Source organism: Danio rerio, chromosome 11 (assembly GCF_049306965.1).
Source record: "Danio rerio strain Tuebingen ecotype United States chromosome 11, GRCz12tu, whole genome shotgun sequence".
In the NCBI taxonomy this organism is placed as follows: domain Eukaryota; kingdom Metazoa; phylum Chordata; class Actinopteri; order Cypriniformes; family Danionidae; genus Danio; species Danio rerio.
Genome location: NC_133186.1, coordinates 6,020,987 through 6,039,910, shown reverse-complemented (window position 1 = coordinate 6,039,910; position 18,924 = coordinate 6,020,987). Strand labels below are relative to the sequence as shown.

At 37.8% G+C, this 18,924-nt stretch overlaps 1 protein-coding gene across 22 annotated transcripts in view; it reads right to left on the bottom strand.

Annotated features, from left to right (window-relative positions):
• dazap1 (DAZ associated protein 1) overlaps window positions 1-18,924 on the bottom strand; it is a 43,359-nt gene that overhangs the window by 10,818 nt on the left and 13,617 nt on the right. For 10 of the 22 annotated variants that reach the window (XR_012386823.1, XR_012386822.1, XM_021479636.3 and 7 more), the window contains exons 7-11: window positions 16,509-16,591; window positions 10,558-10,711; window positions 10,161-10,190; window positions 6,921-7,073; window positions 2,108-2,275 (exon numbers count right to left, since the gene is read on the bottom strand). Coding sequence is in view for 18 of the 22 variants with exons in the window: in XM_021479636.3 (XP_021335311.1) it covers window positions 2,108-2,275; window positions 6,921-7,073; window positions 10,161-10,190; window positions 10,558-10,711; window positions 16,509-16,591 (588 nt within the window). In the remaining 4 variants the exon portion in view is untranslated. The remainder of the gene's footprint in view (window positions 1-2,107; window positions 2,276-6,920; window positions 7,074-10,160; window positions 10,191-10,557; window positions 10,712-16,508; window positions 16,592-18,924) is intronic. The other 12 variants (XR_012386825.1, XR_012386824.1, XM_073916002.1 and 9 more) reach the window with 3 other exon arrangements.

The following is an 18,924-nucleotide window of genomic DNA, read 5'->3' as shown; positions in this document are numbered from 1 at the left end:
ATTATTGCATCATATACCGCCCCCTTTCCAGTTGTACATGTGTTGCTCTTAAAAGCGCGAAAGGCCGCATGCTTCTGCGTGTGTTTGTGTGTGCGGCACGTGCTTAACGTGAGCGCTTTAATGGTCAATTGGGGGTCAAAACGCGGTGTTTAGTGATTATTCATATTAACCCTCATTTGTGTAATAAACAAGCGAGTTGAGGATCAAAAGACATGTGAAAGAGAAACCATTAAAGTGACAGGGCGATATTCCTGCTGCCGCCTGTTTCTATCATTATTCAAACAAAACGAGAAATCCCTCATTTCTGTGGACTTTTGTAGCTGAAGTGTTTTTCTTACAGTGAAGATGCTTAAAGCACAGTTTGTTTAATATTTTTTATTCTATTGTATTTGTTTCTCTTTCCTTTGCAGGGTGGAAAATAATATATGCAGTTGAAGTCAGAATTATAAGCCCTCTTGAATACTAGCAACACTTTTCATCCCCATTTTCTGTTTAATGGAAAGAAGATTTCTGAACATAATAGCTTTAATAAATCATCTCTAATAACTGATTTATTTTATCTTTGCTATGATGCAGTACACAATATTTGACTAGATGTGTTTCAAACTACAAGCATTCAGATTCAAAGAGCGATTCAAAGGCTTAATTAGGGTAATTAGGCAGGTCATTGTATAACAGTAGTTTCTTCTACAGACAATCAAAAAGTATAGTGCTTAAGGGGGCTAATATTATAGACCTTAAAATGGGTTTCAAAATATTTAAACCTGCTTTTATTCTAGCCAAAATAAAACAAATAAGCCTTTCTCCAGAAGAAAAAATATTAGAGGAAATACTGTTAAAATTCCTTGCTCTGTTAAACATAATTTGGGAAATATTTATTCAAAAAAAAAATTTCTCAGGAGTGCTAATAATTTTGACTTCAACTGATAATCGTTTTGAATAATCGTGATTACAATTATGACCAAAAAAATCGTGATTATGATTTTTAACAAAATCGAGCAGCCCTATGGCATGTTATTATATGTATATGTTATTATGGTGTAATGTGTCGGCTGTGTATTTAAAAATGGCGGTTCCTTTGTTTTCATTCTCCTGGCTTGTGCCCGAGTTAGTTATGTATCTCTGTAAACCAATAGTGTTCAGCAGTGTGTCTAGCTCTGCCTTTTGGTACCCTTTTGTTGTACTTGCCCTTTGGAAAGGGTACCCAAAAAGTGGTGCGATATGGTTTGCTTTTTGGCACCTTTTGATAGTGGAAACAGAAATAAAGCGCACCAAACCAAACCACTCAGTGGAAAATGGGCCATTATTACTTTTAACTTTATGTTGAGGCAATAATAGCTGCAATAATGTCTGCTTTAGCACCATTAAAAGTACCCTGTCCCACATCTCTGACCTCTGGATGCTTTCAGTTCTGGCTGTTCCTATGGACTGGGGGTATGTGACTATTTCTGTAAAGTCAGTTCTACTTTCTAAAGCAGGGGTCACCAAACTTGTTCCTGGAGGGCCGGTGTCCTGCAGATTTTAGCTCCAACCCTAATCAAACACACCTGAACAAGCTAATCAAGGTCTTACTAGGGATACTTGAAACACCCAGGCAGGTGTGTTGAGGCAAGTTGGAGCTAAATCCAGCAGGGACACCGACCCTCCAGGACCGAGATTGGTGACCCCTGTTCTAAAGTCTCAAACGGTTGCTCCAGATTTTGTCAGTACTTTGTTGACACCTGCATCAAGAGTTGTGTGTGTGTGTGTGTGTGTCTCAATATATGTCTAAATCTACCAATGAAATCTGACTTGACTTCCCATCGGCACCCCCACCATCCATCACTGCAACATCTACATATGAAAACCCTGGCCTGCGTTAGATGAAGCGGCAACTGGTCAAAAGCAGCATTGCAGAACAGGATGATCTAATTGACATATAGAACTGGATAAACCCTCAGACAGCACATATCAAAGTCTAGAGGGCAAACAGAGTGAGGGTCAGTGTGGAAGCACGTGTATGTGATGCCACCATGCCCGTTCAGACATGTGAACAAGAAGCAGAAGCCCTGTGATGGGCTACAGCACATCTGCGGTGGTTTGGTGCTGTGTTTTAGTGCACTCTTACCATACTGGCTGTAGGAGAAATCTGGCTGTGCTGGGGCGGCTTTGCTCAGGTCCTGAGAGGGAGTCGTTGCAGGAGCAAACCCTAAAGGCCCTGCGCCCGGCGTGGCGGGAGGGGGAGGCATTCCCTGTGCTACAAACTGGTCACCTTGAGGTGTTCCAAAGCTATATCCTGTGTTAGTAAAGACGAAAAACAACAATGTGGCGATCATGACAATTTTGTTACATTTCTTTAAAAGTTTCACTTCGTTTGCATCATTAGAGTGCTCAGTATTAATGAGTACACCACCTTTTGAAAATTATTATCTTTTTTTATTAGTACTATTATTGATAGGGGCGCACCGATATGAAGTTTTGGGCTGATACCGATAACCGATAACTAGAGACAGACAGAATCTGTGGACATTTTTTGTTATTTCTGCTGAGAATTGTGTAAAAAATCTGTGGATTATGTGAATTTTGAAAGTATCATAAGTAAAAACTTAATATGTGACATAAAAAGTAATACCTTTTTTTTAAACTTTTGTTTAATGTTTACGATGCAAATCCAATTAGATCCACTTATTTGGTAAACAAAGCAAGTCTATCATATATCTACTAAAAACATCACTATTATTATGTCACAAAATATCAGTGAAATAAATTTAAAAACTAAATGAATTTAAATTTACACACATTTACATTAAGTAAATACATAGACTCAATGATGGGCGACAGTGTATCCTCTAGGATTTTTTCCAGCTGTGGCGGAAGGTCTTTTTTTTTTTTTTTTTTTACACAGATCTACCAAATACCTGTGGCGTTATTTCAATGACAAATGTCGTGAGCACAGTATTAGAAGTCGAGATCGCATTTATTTAATAACCTACAAGTACGAGCATGTGAATCTCTGCTTGTGCGCCGATTTCCTCTGCTCCCTCAAATATAAGCCGATTCAAAAGCGCGCAGATCTTCTTGTGCGCTCTCAAATAAACGCTGCCGAGTGCGATTTAGTGCGTTTATGTAACGAGTATGTCTCCAGTATTTATTAGATTTGCTATGAATATTTATGAATGTCTCTAATAGACATACAGGGTAGCATTAATGCGTCCTGAAGTAAAGTGAAACGGCTATACGTTGTGTTTGCTGGCCTCACGCATCACGCACCTGTCAGCCAGCCATTTAGTCTGTCAGCACATAACCTTAACTGGATTAAACAAATGACGCACAGCACTACTACAGTTACAGAAAAGTTTGCGCTGTTATAATTCATTTACCCTTTAATACATTTTGGTGCGATTATTACCTGCTATTAAAAAAATTAAATGTTTTGAATGATCAGGTGTAATGTAGCCGTGGCGGGATGAATTTTGGCTTGGCGTCCCGCCATGGAAGAATGAATTTAGCGGAAACGGTGGCCTAAAAACCAGCTGAAATCTTTGGGTTCCGTGTGGGCCTACCGATAACTCTTCAGATTCGGAGGACAAAATAACCGATATATTAGCCGATAAATATAGACATTTAAAAATGTTTTATTTTTTTGCAATGAACAACTAATTTTATTTTAAAAACTTCTTAAAAGTTTGAACGGATCTTATGAACTGAATAGCCTGCTCAAACTAATAATTTCAAAATTGTGAGGTGATTATATAGACCTATATTCACTATTTTGCATAAATCAGCATGCCAAAAATAAACTTGAATGTTTATGCATTATGCATAAAAATAATAGGTTCAAGAGTTCACACTTTGCTGATGACTGATTATAAGCAAGTTTGGTATGCTTTCCCGGAGAGAGCCCTGAGCCCAAATGGTCCTTGAGCCCTGGGCTCCCTCCCGTTTGCAGGGTGAGAGGGGAGCCTTGAGCTTAGGTAGATCTCGACAGCTCCCCCTTGATAAGAGCTGATGACTAAAATGAACGCTATGAAGAGATAAACTGCAGGATGAGAGTTTGACCGTAGTGCTAAATTCAGATGGATCAATTCACTTGTAGTGCATGTTTTTGGAATGTGGGAGGAAACCGGAGAACCCGGGGAAAACCCACACGAGCACAGGAAGAACATGCAAACTACACACAGAAATGACCGCCAGCCTGTTAAAGGACTAGAACCGGTGATGTTCTTGCTGTGAGGCAACAGTGCTAACCACTGGGCTACTGTAGCGCCCTATGAAGGGAAATGTGAAAAAGTAGGGGTGGAAGGAGGGATTCTTCAAATCGAAGATGGCTGTAGTGAGAAACCCTGGCTCTTTATACTGGGTAAGGACTTGCCTGATTGGTGGATCATACATGCTAACGCAGAACCAGCCGAGTTCAATCATAATCACGTGATCCTCTCAAAATTAGTTTATAAATAAACTTCACATAAATAACAAAACAAGATTTAATTAACTTTAATTTAATTAACTTTAAAATTGTACAATTACATAATCTATCCCCTTAAAGATATTACAATTTTGATATCAGATCAAAAACGCCAACATTAACATAGCATTTATCGGCCGATACTGATATGTCCGCCGATATATTGTGCGACCCTAATTATTAAGCAAATAACATTAAGTACAGGACATGCGAAAAGCATTGTATAATCTGCTGGTTTTGAATAGAAAATGAATAACTTTATCCATGTCGTAGTATATATATTTTAAATAAAACAGTTTTACTAAAGAGTTATATTCATTACAATAAGAGGTTTTGATCACCTAGCATGTTTAGAAATAGAAAGATAATACATTTAAATTCAAACCAGTTATTATAAACTCCAAAACTTCAACTAAATTACAATTATTTTTAAGTTTTGAATTAAGTTGCTCTTGATTTTTGCTGATCATTCAGATTTTATAATATATTCATTTAGGTGTACATGATCTTGTTTTTTGTTCGATTAGTTCCAGTTTTGGCTTTGGTACAGCTTAATCTAATACATATGTGCAAATATATTATTGTAAAGCGTCTTTACGTCCTATAGAAAATATTCATTTAAAAGCGAGATCTGTGAGGCGTGTACTTATTTACGCTGAGCACTGTACATGTTAAACACAAAATACTTGATTTTACTTGGTTTCTCACTAGCTATGTTTTCATCCACCATTAAAACACTCAAATAAATTCTAGAATTGCCCATTATAATACATGCACATAACTGAATCTGATATATTATTAATCATACAAAATACACAAGTATAATTTACAACGGAAAGATTTTCTGAATAAATTCACTGATGCACATCAAACAAAAAAATCGTTAGATGAAGTGAATCAACAAATGATGTGATTCGATAACTAGATTAACTGGTGATCCCGTTGAATTTTGTAGTTTGGTCCGAGAACTTTCTTACACAAACATTTTCACATTCGTTTAACATCAGAATCTGCCTCCAAACACAAGATAACAAGACAGAATTTGTTTCTGCACGACTCTCTGAGGTGCAACTTTACAACTTCTACAATTGATTATTGAGTGCAGAAGAGATGAAGTCATCATACACACTTCTTCATACACTCACCGGCCACTTTATTTACTTTATTGATTACCGGGTTGGACCCCCTTTTGCTTTCAGAACAGCCTAAATCATTCGTTGCATCGATTCAACAAGCTACTGAAAATATTCCTCAGAGATTTTGCTCCATATTGACATGATAGCATCACGCAGTTGCTGCAGATTTTTCGGCAGCACATCCATGATGTGAATCTCCCATTCCACCACACCCCAAAGGTACTGGATTGAGATCTGGTGACCGTGGAGGCCATTTGAGTAGAGTGAACTCATTGTCATGTTCAAGAAGTCAGTCTGAGATGATTTACGCTTTATCACATGGCGCGTTATCCTGCTGGATCAGAAGATGGGTTCTCTGTAGTCATAAAGGGATGGACATGGTCAGCAATAATACTCAGGTAGGCTGTGGCGTCAACACAAGGCTCAATTGGTACTAATTAACACAAAGTGCACGAAGAAAATATCCTCTACACTATTACACCACCATCACCAGCCTGAACCATTGATGCAAAGCAGGATGGGTCCATGCTTTCATGTTGTTGATGCCAAATTCTGAAACTACCATCTGAATGTCACAGCAGAATTCGAGACTCATCAGACCAGGCAACGTTTCTCCAATCTTCTGTTGTCCAATTTTGGTGAGCCTGTGCGAACTATAGCCTCCGTTTCCTGTTCTTAGCTGACAGGAGTGGCACCCGGTGTGGTCTTCTGCTGCTGTGGCCCATCTGCTCAAGATTATTGTGTTGTGCGTTCGGAGATGCTCTTCTGCAGACCTCTGTTGTAACAAGTGGTTATTTGGGTTACTGTTGCCTTTCTATCAGCTGGAACCAGTCTGGCCATTCTCCTCTGACCTCTGGCATCAACAAGGCATTTGCGCCCACAGAACTGCCGCTCACTGGATATTTTCTCTTTTCTGGCCATTCTCTGTGAATTCTAAAGATGGTCATGCATGAAAATCCCAGTAGATCAGGAGTTTCTGAAATACTCAGACCACAGTGTCTGGCACCAACAACCATGTAACTTTCAAAGTCACTTTAATCATCATTCTGAAGCTCGGTATGAACTGCAGCAGATTGTCTTGATCATGTCTACATGACAAAAGGCATTGAGTTGCTGCCATGTGACTTAGAAATTTGCGTTAACGAGCAGTTGGACAGGTGTACCTAATAAAGTGGCCGGTAAGTGTACATTTGTACATTGTTTACCAAAAAATGATTCTTCTATGCTTGAAACAGTGTTTGATTTACAGAAATGGTCAGCAACATCTTAATTTTGTGCAACTTTGGATGGAAACTTAGCTAGTGGTAGAAATGCAAACCCAAGTAAGTAGTTCGACCTACCAAACTGAGGTTGCGTGCTAAAGCCCTGTTGGGGGTATCCCTGAGGCGCCCCGAACCCTCCTGTAGGTGGCGCTGCAACTAGAAATGCATTAAATGGAGAAGGAGCTTGTGCGGGTGCCCCACGGCCAGCGGGTAGAGGAGGTCCATACCCTGCTGAAACACAAGAGAGGGTTTTGTACATTTCACGCAACATTTTGTTAAGTCAAAACCCTTCAAGTCCACTGTGCATTAAGGGGCACCTATTTTACCCCTTTTTTAAGATTTAAGAGAAGTCTTTTGTGTCTCCAGAATGTGTTTGTAAAGTTTCAGCTCAAAATACCTTTCTAAATTTGGGAAATTCGAGCTGTTAGGACATTGTAGCTATTACTGCAAATGAGCTGGTTATCCCCACCCAACGTTCCCATATGAATGCCAGAGCCATAGAGATCTCTCTGTCTTGCTCTGTGTAGCTTTCACATAGATAAACAGCACAGTGACAGACAAGAATGAAGCAAATCTCCCTTACTACAGTAAGAACTTTCCCAATGCTTATTTGATGTATTTGTTGTGCAGTTAATTCAAGCCTTTCTGCAATGATGAGTCATATCGTCAATATCGTTATAAAGTGCGCACACACACAGACACACACACGTTTAGCTTTGCACTGTTTTTGCATGGCAAGTATGACAGGATACACGATAATATCCACTGCTGTATGGATACCCGTTATGTTAATGTACAAAACAAACTTGATTTACCGTCCACAAACTGGGATTAAAGATTCCTCTTTTATAATTATTCTAACATGCGGCTGTGGTGATGAATTACAATGATTTTACTGCCTTTCTTACAAGCATGCACTGTTTAAAAAACATTTTAAACTTGTAAAACTCATTCTTGGGGTGCAGAAGATCACAGAGAGCTCAACAGATCTTTTAATCAAAGATGATTTGCGCAAGTTCAGTCTTGTAGATATGATTATACATATTGCTATGGAGACATGTTAATACACGGCTGTCAATCAATTCGGTGGGCAGGGAAACTGCACTCCTACGTAATGTTGTGTTGGGCCTCAAAATTGCAGGGATTTGGATCCTAATTTAACATCAGGAAATTAAAAAAGAGAGACTTATTGTGTTTATATCATGCCAATATGACTGAACACACTATACCTGCACACAGTTCTGTCCAAACAGCTTACAAAAGATGATTTTCATCAAAGGTGCCCTTTAATGCAAAGCAAGAATAATTTTTTTCCCTAAATAACTTTCTGCACCCACTACACACACAACAAAACACCAAACCTTTTTAGTTTTCTGAAAAACCTATTCAGAAAATTAAAATGACAAAAATCCAATTAACCAAATAGTTTCTACAAATAAATATATAATAATACACACATGCACGCTAGGGCTGTGCGATTAATCAAAATCGAATCGCAATTTGAAACGTTGCGAATAGCTAATCGCAAGAGGCTGCGATATGAAATATGTTGTTTAATTTTTTCCCGCCTCGAGCAAATGCGTGACTGTTATCTGTGTGTGATAGTCTCACTAGCCAATTGAGTGAGCACACTTTCGTTCTGCCTAATCAGAATTGCGCAACCGAAATATGTGGAAAGCCCACAATAAAAACAATCAAACATAAAAGAGAGGGATGATAACGAGAGAAAAAAAAAAGACATCGGTAATATAGGAATATTTTAGTTTTAAAACCACAGGTTTTTATTTGTGTTCTTTTACCTTTATTTGTGTTCTGTTTTTATTTGTTTTCTGCTTTCTGTATACACACACATACACTACAGCCAATTTAGCCCACTCAATTCACCTCTATCACATGTCTTTGGACTGTGGGAGAAACCGGAGCACCCGGAGGAAATGCACACCAACACGGGGAGAGCATGCAAACTCGGACATGCCAAGTGACCCAGCCGCGGCTGGAACCAGCGACCTTCTTGCTGTGAGGTGATCGTGCTACCCACTGCGCCACCGTGACACCCCTGAAGTTACTTTATATCGTAATAATATTTTCTAATGCTTTAATGCTTTGATCAATGAAGCTCTGGTCAGCGAGTGAGACTTTTTCAGAAAAACTCTAAATAATACGAAACTATACAATTCTCCAAAACTACTCAAATCAGTTTAGTTTTAAAGGGCACCTAGGTTACCCCTTTTTTCAGATTTATTATAAGTCTTTTGCGTCTCTAGAATGTGTATATAAAGTTTCAGCTCAAAACACCCATCAGATTTTTCATTATACCTTTTACAAGATGCTGTTTTATACTGATTTCCAGCAGGGGGTGGTTTTGTCGTACTGCGCCTTTAAGACGAGTCTTTCCCGCCTACTGTTTCTACGTGCTTTCCCGCGTGCTTTAATCTCCTTAAAGCACATCAGACAACAGACAGACTTAAAGGAAGAAGGTCTCACGTAGTGTTTGTGAGAAATACTACAGTAAGAACTTTACTAATCAGTATTTGTTTAAAGTTGCATTGATGAGTTACACGCAATATTGTTACAAAGTTTACACACGCGCACACACACACAGATACAGACGTACACCGCAGCTGACACACACACACACACACAGACAGGCAGGCAGACAGATAGATATAGCGCGCTTATGTGACAGGATACAGGCTAATCTCCACCGCTGTATGGATATCTGTTATGTTATCGTACAAAATAAACCCGATTTAACGTCTACAAACCGGGATGGAAGCATTTTCCTTTATACTTGTTCTGACACGCGGCTGTGCTGATGAAGTGAAGCTGAAGTAAAACGCTGTAATTAATTACACACATACTCTGTTTTAAAACACTTTAAACATGTGAAACTTACTCTTAATCACATTTGATGATGATTGCTGATCCTAGCGAACAGAACAGACCTTTTATTCCCGGTTGCTTTGCGTATGTCTGCCTGGTCTTGTTGACATATACACGTGACTACCGGAACATGTTAATGCACGCAGCTGTCAATCAATTCGGTGGGCGGGGGGACCGCACTCCTACGTAAAGTTGCGGTCGGTCTGTAAACCGCTCCAATTGGTCCCCCATTTTTATGTTGTTAAATTGAAAAAAAAAAAGGACTGGGTGTGTTTATATCACCCCAATATGATGGTCTATACACTATATATACACATATGTTTGTCCAAATAGATTGAAAAGTAGATTTTTCACCATAGGTGCCCTTTAAAATCCTCAAATAAAACAATGTCCAAATACAACCAAATCAAACCGTAATATTAAAACAGAACATACCAAGCGGTTGACCTGTAGACACCCAAACACCTGAGAGAGAGAGACAAAGAATATCGGTCACAACCAGCACACTATTACTCAAGTACACCACTTGTGAATTCAAAACGCATTAAGAATTGTACATCTAATGGGGGTGAAGCCAGAAGGCGTTCAATTAAAGCATGACATTTCTGAACTCGCGCCAGGCAGAGCAGGCTCATATTTTGGGTGAGATCAATGTGAAAATGTTCCCCCCTGCATAGTGGACAAAGCCACTGTGGCTTATCCAGATGGCACAAACAGCGCAGGCTGACCTACAGCAAAGCGTCACTGATATCCATTGGCTCTCAGTATCATTTTTCAGGGTGAGGCGTGTTACGCTCCTGCTGCCACAGTTCTGGCCCACAGTGTCACTCACCCTGAGGCCCGTAGCTCTGCTGCCAGGTCGGGGCCGGTTGTGCTGCCCAGCCATTGGCTGCGCTTATGATGGCTCGGGGCCCCCACTGATTGGCTCCCAGCTGACCAGGGGCGGGAGCTTTGCTGTCCCTAGGCTCCGCCTTCTTCACTTCAACCTGCACAAAGGACAAGAGGTCGTAACTAGCGAGAGGGAATTAACATACTGCCTACTCCCTTCACAAACTTTAGCCCTCACCTCACAAACTATACTCTAACTTAGGCCAAATACATGACCGGAGTCCAGACAAATTATATATTCTTGGACTATTTATTAACTTTATCAAATGTTTCTCAGGTACTTGGCTATGAAATTCACATTAGGTACTACTCACTAACACCCTATGGGTCAGATGTGGCAGGATGAGTCCTGCTTAAACTTGAGAATTATACATATTTCATAATTATATACGTTTTATGTGCACAGACGTACCTGAGAAACACCGTCATCCCTTTAGAATATATCTTATATCTCAGCTTTTTTAAACTGCTAATAGAAAATAAAGACTTACCTGCCCTGGCTAATGCTTAAGAACTTCACTTTAGATACGGCAATCACAACATAAGGGTCAATGATGTATGATAATCTAACTGTACCAAATAATTAAACATGCAAATAAATAAAAAATGGAGACATCTAATCAGAGAGGAATCTTCATACTGTGTCACATGTGAAATTAAAATGGCTTGATTGTGTTTGCACTTAATGCTATGGTGTTGTGGTTTACACGGTTGTTAAAGTTTTCTTTGTGTTAGGCACATCTTTGAGGTTGTTTAACAGTCCCAGATTAAAAATCCACTACAAAGACTGCAGTATTCTCTCTTTTGGCCTTTTTTTATGGCCAATTGGTTACATGCACAGCTAGTGTTTTTCAGCCAATGATGAACGTCTGGTGAAATCTTTATAAACATTTTCAATTTCATAATGTTCCTCTTACAGCATCGATGTTGTAGTGTAATAAAAATATAAGCACTTAATTAGATTCAGGCATTCATTTAGATGTTAAAGCGTAAAAAGATACGAAATACCGCTTAAACGCAGGCGCCGTCATTAGCAGCAGGCTAGAACAAAAGCTCTATTGAAAATACTGATATTTTTGTGAAGGACTCTGGAAGTTGTTGCCTAAAGAGAGCCTCTACTGGATGTTCATTATCAGTATTTTACTGCTAAGTTGCTTCCAATGTCTTTTCACTTCTAATCCAGCGACTTTCAAACTAGGGGTTATAAACATTTTTAAATAAAGCAATTAATAAATAAATATGATATGCAGTGCTCAGCATATATAAGTACACCCCTGACGAATCTATCTTTTAAATGAATATTTTTTTATAGAAAGCTATACAATATAATATATATGCATATACAATAGATTGGTCAGTATTAAAGCCAAATCTGGAGCTTATCTAACAAAATAACTTATGATAACGGTCCAGAAACTAGTACAGCCAAATGTATATGCTATAGAAAAATAATAAATACAAATTTAAAAAAGAGAAAAAAAAATCCAGAAGCAAAAAAAAAAAAAAAAGGGAGAATTTGATTGAAATTTTATAGGTTTTAATTTCTTTTTCCAAAATTTAGCTTGACTTTAATTGTATTATCTTTCAATTTCTAAAGATGTTTGAAAATATTATTTTAATAACTATATCTGTATAATGAATCTCTTTTGTTTAAGTGTTAAGTGCACAAAAATACATTGCCCATTTTCGCTGTACTCAATTATGCTGATCACTGTAATTATTAATCACTATTTTTTAGGGTGATTTAACATATTAGTTTAAAAGACAAATACACAAAAAACAATTAAATCAAAATTGGAACAGAATTACACTACCGGTTAAACGTTTGGGATCAGTTTTTTTTTTTCATGCTTTTTCATTCTGTTCATCAAGGCGGTATTTATTAAATGTAAAAAAAAAACATTTAATTGCTAAATATTTATAAAAATGTAAAATAACTGCTTTTTTATTGTATGTAGTTTCAAATAAAAATATTACTCCAGTCATTGCTTTTTAACAACAACAATAATAACAACAATAATAATAATACATTTAAAATAATAATTAATATAATATAATATACAAATATTAATATTAGAGTGATTTCTGAAGAATCATGTGACTGAAGACTGAGACTGGAGTAAGGAAGCTGAAAATTAATCTTAAAATCACTGGAATAAATTGTTAAATGAAATTATAAACCACTTTTGAACAGATATTCTATAGTGCAATAACATTTCACAATTATACAATATGTACTGTATTTTTGATTGAATAAATGCAGCCTTGGTGAGCAGGAGAAGCTTATTTTAGAACATTAAAAAATCCTACTGACCCTAAACTTTAGACCGGTAGTATATATATATATATATATATATATATATATATATATATATATATATATATATATATATATATATATATATATATATATATATATATATATATATATATATATATAATTATTAAAAATGTGGTTTAATTACAAACAAATAATTGCAATACATTAAATAAATAAATTACAAATTTGATTAAAATAAATCATTTATCTGACCAAAATAAAAAATGTAAGTAAATAAAAGCAATACTATAGTAATAAAAAAACTAAAATAAATTAGTTTTGGGTCTTTTTACATCAGATAAAGGACAGGTTTCCCTCAGACTAGTGTAAGCGGTAAGTTGAGGTCTCCAGTTCACTTAACAGCCAACGAGTCTTCAATGAAAAAAGTTTCCTGATTCTCCATGAAACCCCTTTAAAGTCACGGTGTAACGAAAGCAACAAATATATCAAACAAGGCAGATCTGAATGCAAGCTCGCCTTTGATTCAAATAACGGGAAAGATTTCAACATCCTAATGATTGAAGACAGCATCACGGGTCTGTCTTACATTTATTCAATTCAATTCATCTTTATTTCTACAGCCCTTTTACAATATAAATTGTGTCAAAGTAGCTTAACAGAAGTTCTAGTAAATCGATACCGTGTCAGTCCAGTTTTCACAGTTGAAGTTCAGTTCAGTGCGGTTTAATTTTCACTGCTGAAAGTCCAAACACTGAAGATTTTTATTCATCTGTCATAAAAAACAAGCTCATAAAAATAAAGCATGGACGATCACAAAAGGTCCACTTTCAAAGTAATCTCCTTAAGATTCAGGAAATCCTATGTTTAGCAAAATGAGAAAGACTCATGCCCTTAATTAACACTAATTATATAATTACCCAATTAAGTCAAAGGCATTCTATTACCTGCCACACTGATTTAAAAAAAAGGACAAACTTAGTTTAATACACGCAGGGAAGTTTCACTTGAGCTCAAGTGGAGATCCAGAAATAGACTTGAGACTCTAAAGGGGGTGAGTTATTGGGGTCACCTTGCATCAAGAGCGAGAGACAATATTTTTCCGTTGGAAAGCAGCATAAATGTAATGACTCGCTTTTCATCTCTCTCTCTCCTCCTCTCTCACTGTCGACCTAATTAGGTATCAGTTTGAGCGAGTGGTCTGCAACCCTCAAATCGGCAGCACGGCCCCCCCACTCCCGCGGGCATCACTGCTCAGAGTGATGGGAGGCCTCGCGCAAGCCTCCGCGTCCAACAGCAGAGCTGGGATTTGGTACACAGTTTGATATGCTCCAGTTTCTAATTTTATAACGTATAGCCCCACCTCCCTTAAAACCCCAATGAAAAAATGTCACGAGAAGAACAATAGCCCAGGTACCGTAGCACCTGATTCCTTCAGGAACGCAGAGCCGAGTCAAGGAGAGCGTCGGCAGGCAAGAACAAACTCAATGTAGGACAGAAACTGCGGAGCTATTCTGGAGTCTCAAACAAACTCGCTGGAAGAGGTTTTTCCACTTTAAATCAGCAAAGTGCAGTCATGACAGAGCAAGGAAATGCCCCGGGAGACAAAGCGCTGAAAGTCCAAGACTCTCTTCTGCGATTGGCTTCGCATTCATATTAGTCAAAATGTGTGAGAATGCTAGAGTTATATGAACTTCGTCAAACAGGCCATGCTGGGAGTGATTCTCGAAGTGGAGCTGGTGAGGTGAGATAACGCGTCATGCGACTCGTTCAGCCTTGCGCTATCCCGCAAAACAGACCAATGCACCTAAGTATCAGACAATAATCTAACGCTACAGAGACTTCTGCTACCCGCCCAGGGCTTTACATTCATTTTTTAGATCACCAGCCACTGTGGCTAGTAGATTTCCAACATTACTAGCCATTTTCACTAGCCATAATTTTGTTGTTTGGAAAATATATTTTATATAAATAAATGTGACTTTCACATGCTAAAATGACTTGATTTAGATGTTGTGTTGTCCACATTCCTCCTCATTCATTTCACTGTTTGTGTGTGTTGTGTATGAGCTTGCCCACTGTGCATGAGCAATAGTGTTGTGTCGCATTGCAATTGGTTTTTATTTCACATGATTTTTTAGGGCTCAGAATAAAGGTTTTACCAAAGTCATCTCTAACCATACCAAAAATAAATAATTATTTCTTAGCCACATATTTCAATCTGTCAAAACAAGCAAATATATAGCTGTATACATACCTTTTTACAACAACAAAAAAATCTTTTTTTTTTTTAAATTAACATTTAAAAATATCTTTTCTCATATATCTAAAATATGCACAGTAATCTGTCCTGGCTAAAGGTCCTAGATCAGCAGTTACTACACAAAAATGGGTTAATCTCCTAGTAAAGCAATGTTATTGTAAAGGATGATAATTCAACTATATTAACAAAAATAACTGTAAGCAAAAGAAAGCAGGTAAAAACATACCATGTGTGATAATGAAAGGATGATCACGTGCTTAAGAATAATTAAAACAAAAGCAGTGACTGCTGCTGTTGCTTATATATATATATATATATATATATATATATATATATATATATATATATATATATATATATATATATATATATATATATATATATATATATATATATATTTCAATCTTGAGCTCTTGAAAGCAGCAGGACTGTGGATACACGCGAGCATCGTTTTTTGTCTAGTCTTTTTCAAAGAGAACCGATCGCAAGTCAACGAAAAAAAGCGCAAGTAAACGGGAGCGCGCACGCTTTTTAACAGTCGCGCGCATCACATCACCTGTGGGCGCGAGTAATCATCCTCTTATACGGTATTCACCTGCTTTGCTTCTCGATTTTAAGATCACATTTGCACGCATATTGGGCCATCCTTGTTGTCGAACCCTGCTTTAAGAAAACTACAATGTAAAAATTATTTCCAACCTGCCAAAGTGGCTAGTGGGAGCGGCTGTCTAACCCGCCAAAGCTGAAATCTACCCGCATTTGGTGGTGTTAATGTAAAGCCCTGTACCCACCCAAAGCCCATATTAAGTGGACTAACAAACACAGTATGGAGATTCGCATATTGAGGTCACTTAATTGAGATTTCTCTTTGCCTTCTGGGATATTACAGAGCTCAAATAGTAAGTGACCTGACAGTAACAACCTGAATAAAATGAAAAAAGAAAGGAAAAAAAAAAAAAAAGAGGAAACCAACCGGTTCTTTAGGTGAGTGCTGATGTAATGCTTGAAATTTCCCTTTGTATTTTGATGTGGTGATCCTTTATAATGCAATAATGATAGCAAAGTATGCTATTAATTTAATGAGTGCTAATTAAGGTAAGTCACTTTATACATCATTACAGCACCTAAAGGAGCGGTTCAAATGAACCAAGCCTTGGGTGACTAACATGGTAAAAACTATTACACAATAAATAACTTATACTTTTTAAACTTTTGTAAACTTCCCCCTGATTGGGAGACTAATATTTAATCCTGTTTTTCGTTCATAAAGAAAGAAAAACCGACATTTGACATATGTTTGGTCGCCCAAGCTTTAGTTTCTGTTGTAGGGGAAAATAAAACTACAACTACACACTTTTTTGCCCATGATGTCGTGAAAATGCATGTTGACAGCCTGGTCCACTGATTGTTCGGCCTCGAAAGTAATAAATCCAAAACCTAGCCAACGACCAAAAGTCAACAGAGCAGCAGGGTGTTGGGACAGAACAGCTAGAAGAACATAAGAGGGATGGGGTGGGGGATCCCTGAGGTTCAGATGACAATGCGGCCCGAGTCACCAGGAAAAGATCACAGGTGGAGGCCGAAAGGACAGAGGCGTTGCGTATTATCCTGCGTTACTTTAACCCTGAACATAGTGAATGATTAACAGCTGTCGAAGGCGTCTGATAACTGAGGTCTTATGCAACCTCAAGCGTGCTGATGACAGGAGGATCCTCGCTGTTTTTAATTTTTTGAATATAGTCACGTGCATATTTCTGCCTTTCACGTTTCATCTGAACCTCACTTCCATCACCACCCCGATCTTACACAACAAATGCGAGCAGCAACCACAGTTATCAATGCATAACAAGAATGATCATTACAACTACAGCTGCTTTTCTCAAAGCTTCCCAAAATGCCTTAGTACTTTGGGCAAACCGAGAGAACAGAGATTATAACGCTGCAACAAGAGCACCACAGGGATATAAGGATATTTGTGAAACATGTAATGCAGCCCAGTTTCTCGTGTGGTGTAAGCCCAGTTAATGCTCATCCAGAGACCCGCTCAGAGACTCGGGGACGGTGAAAAAGATGCGACTGCGTGCACCCTCGCGTGCAGGGGTCGCGCAGGCAGAACTATCAAAGTGGGCCGCTGAAGCGGAGCGCGAATCCAAGGTCACTTACGCGATAAGACAGAGCACAATCCTCCAGCAGCAGCTGAGTTTAGCTGTGCCAGGTCCACCAGTGTGAACTAGTTTCTGTCAGATCAGATAACTGTGGCAGAACTGGGCTGCGAGAATCTCCACTTTGGGATCTAACCTGATTCCGATTGCACGTCCTTTGAGACTGAAGAGATCTGAGAATTCATACACTATGTGGAGCAGAACCATCCGTCTAAATGAGGACTAAATATACCCAACCTGCCCTTCATCATCAGGCCTAGTTTCATTAAAGTAGAAAGCTGCCACTTAAAGAGGCTTTTAGAAGTCGATATCAAGCGCTTCTTCCTCTTTAAGACTAGATCTGATCAAAACTGGCTAGCCAACGGGTAATCTGGACTACATATTGACTTAATTGTCTTACAAATGTCCAACTTAAAAGTTAACTATTATTAGTTTTCATGCCACAAGATCCTGAGATGTACTTCTAATAGGACATGAAGATGCACACGATACTTCAGCAACTTTTTCCTTAAAGAGATTGTTCACCCAAAACTAAAAATGACCTAATCATTTACTCATTTACTCTTCATCATGTTGTTTTAAACCTTCAAGAGTTCGTTTCTTCTATTGAACAAAAACGAAGATCACTTAAAGAAGAAAGTTTGCTGGCACAGAATGATTCAATAGACCATTTTGAGGGATGTAAACAAAACAATGGTCCCAATGTATTTCCTGTTTTCCATTTTTAATTTTTATAGCTTCCGAGAATCCAAAAAGAGACACATATTAATAAATAATGCTATGATAGCTGCTTTAACATTAAGTTATGATTAAATTGCCTCTTGTTACAGTTATGAAATAGTTCGATAACAAGCAGGAAATGTTCATGGACCAATGACATGACCACATTGAAATGGTCTATAGTAGGAAAACAGTTAATATGGAAGTCAACGGGTACCAGCAACCAGTTGTGTTCAACAGAAGAAAGAAACTCAACTAAGTTTGGAATAAGTGAAGAGTAGAATTGATGTAAATGATGGCAGTGCTCATGGAAATGACCATTTTTGGATGAATTCTCCCTTAAAGTGGAATGAATTTAGAGACACAACCTTATGAAGAGTGTGACCATGCTGAAAGTATTTCAAGCTAATCCACAGCACTCTAAAACCCTCTCCATGAAGATGTATCTCTTAATTTATTTCCAAACACTAGAGTACTAGATGAACAACTAGTCCTGAGCCATCCCTGTTACAGTCAAATATATTTCGAGGGAGTCCTGCATACATACTAGGGTTGGGAAGATAAGTTAATGCCAACGTCCATCGCTGACAGTGTTGCCAACTTGGCAATCTTGTTTTTTTATACTACCCTAGCAACATTTTTTTTTTTCAAAAATCACCTAGCAACAAATTTAGCAATTTTTACCATTAATTTGGCTACTTTTAGCTATTTTAAAAGAGTAAATTGCAAGCTCAGATTGTTTTGCATAACTGTTAATTTACTGATATTTGTTAACATGTATAATTGTTGGTAATTTAGCTAGCAATAAATTCCAATAGTGCTAAATTTGTTGTCACTTTCACAAATGTCAAATGTGTTAATTTCACAAGTTAAAAAGAGTAAGTGCAC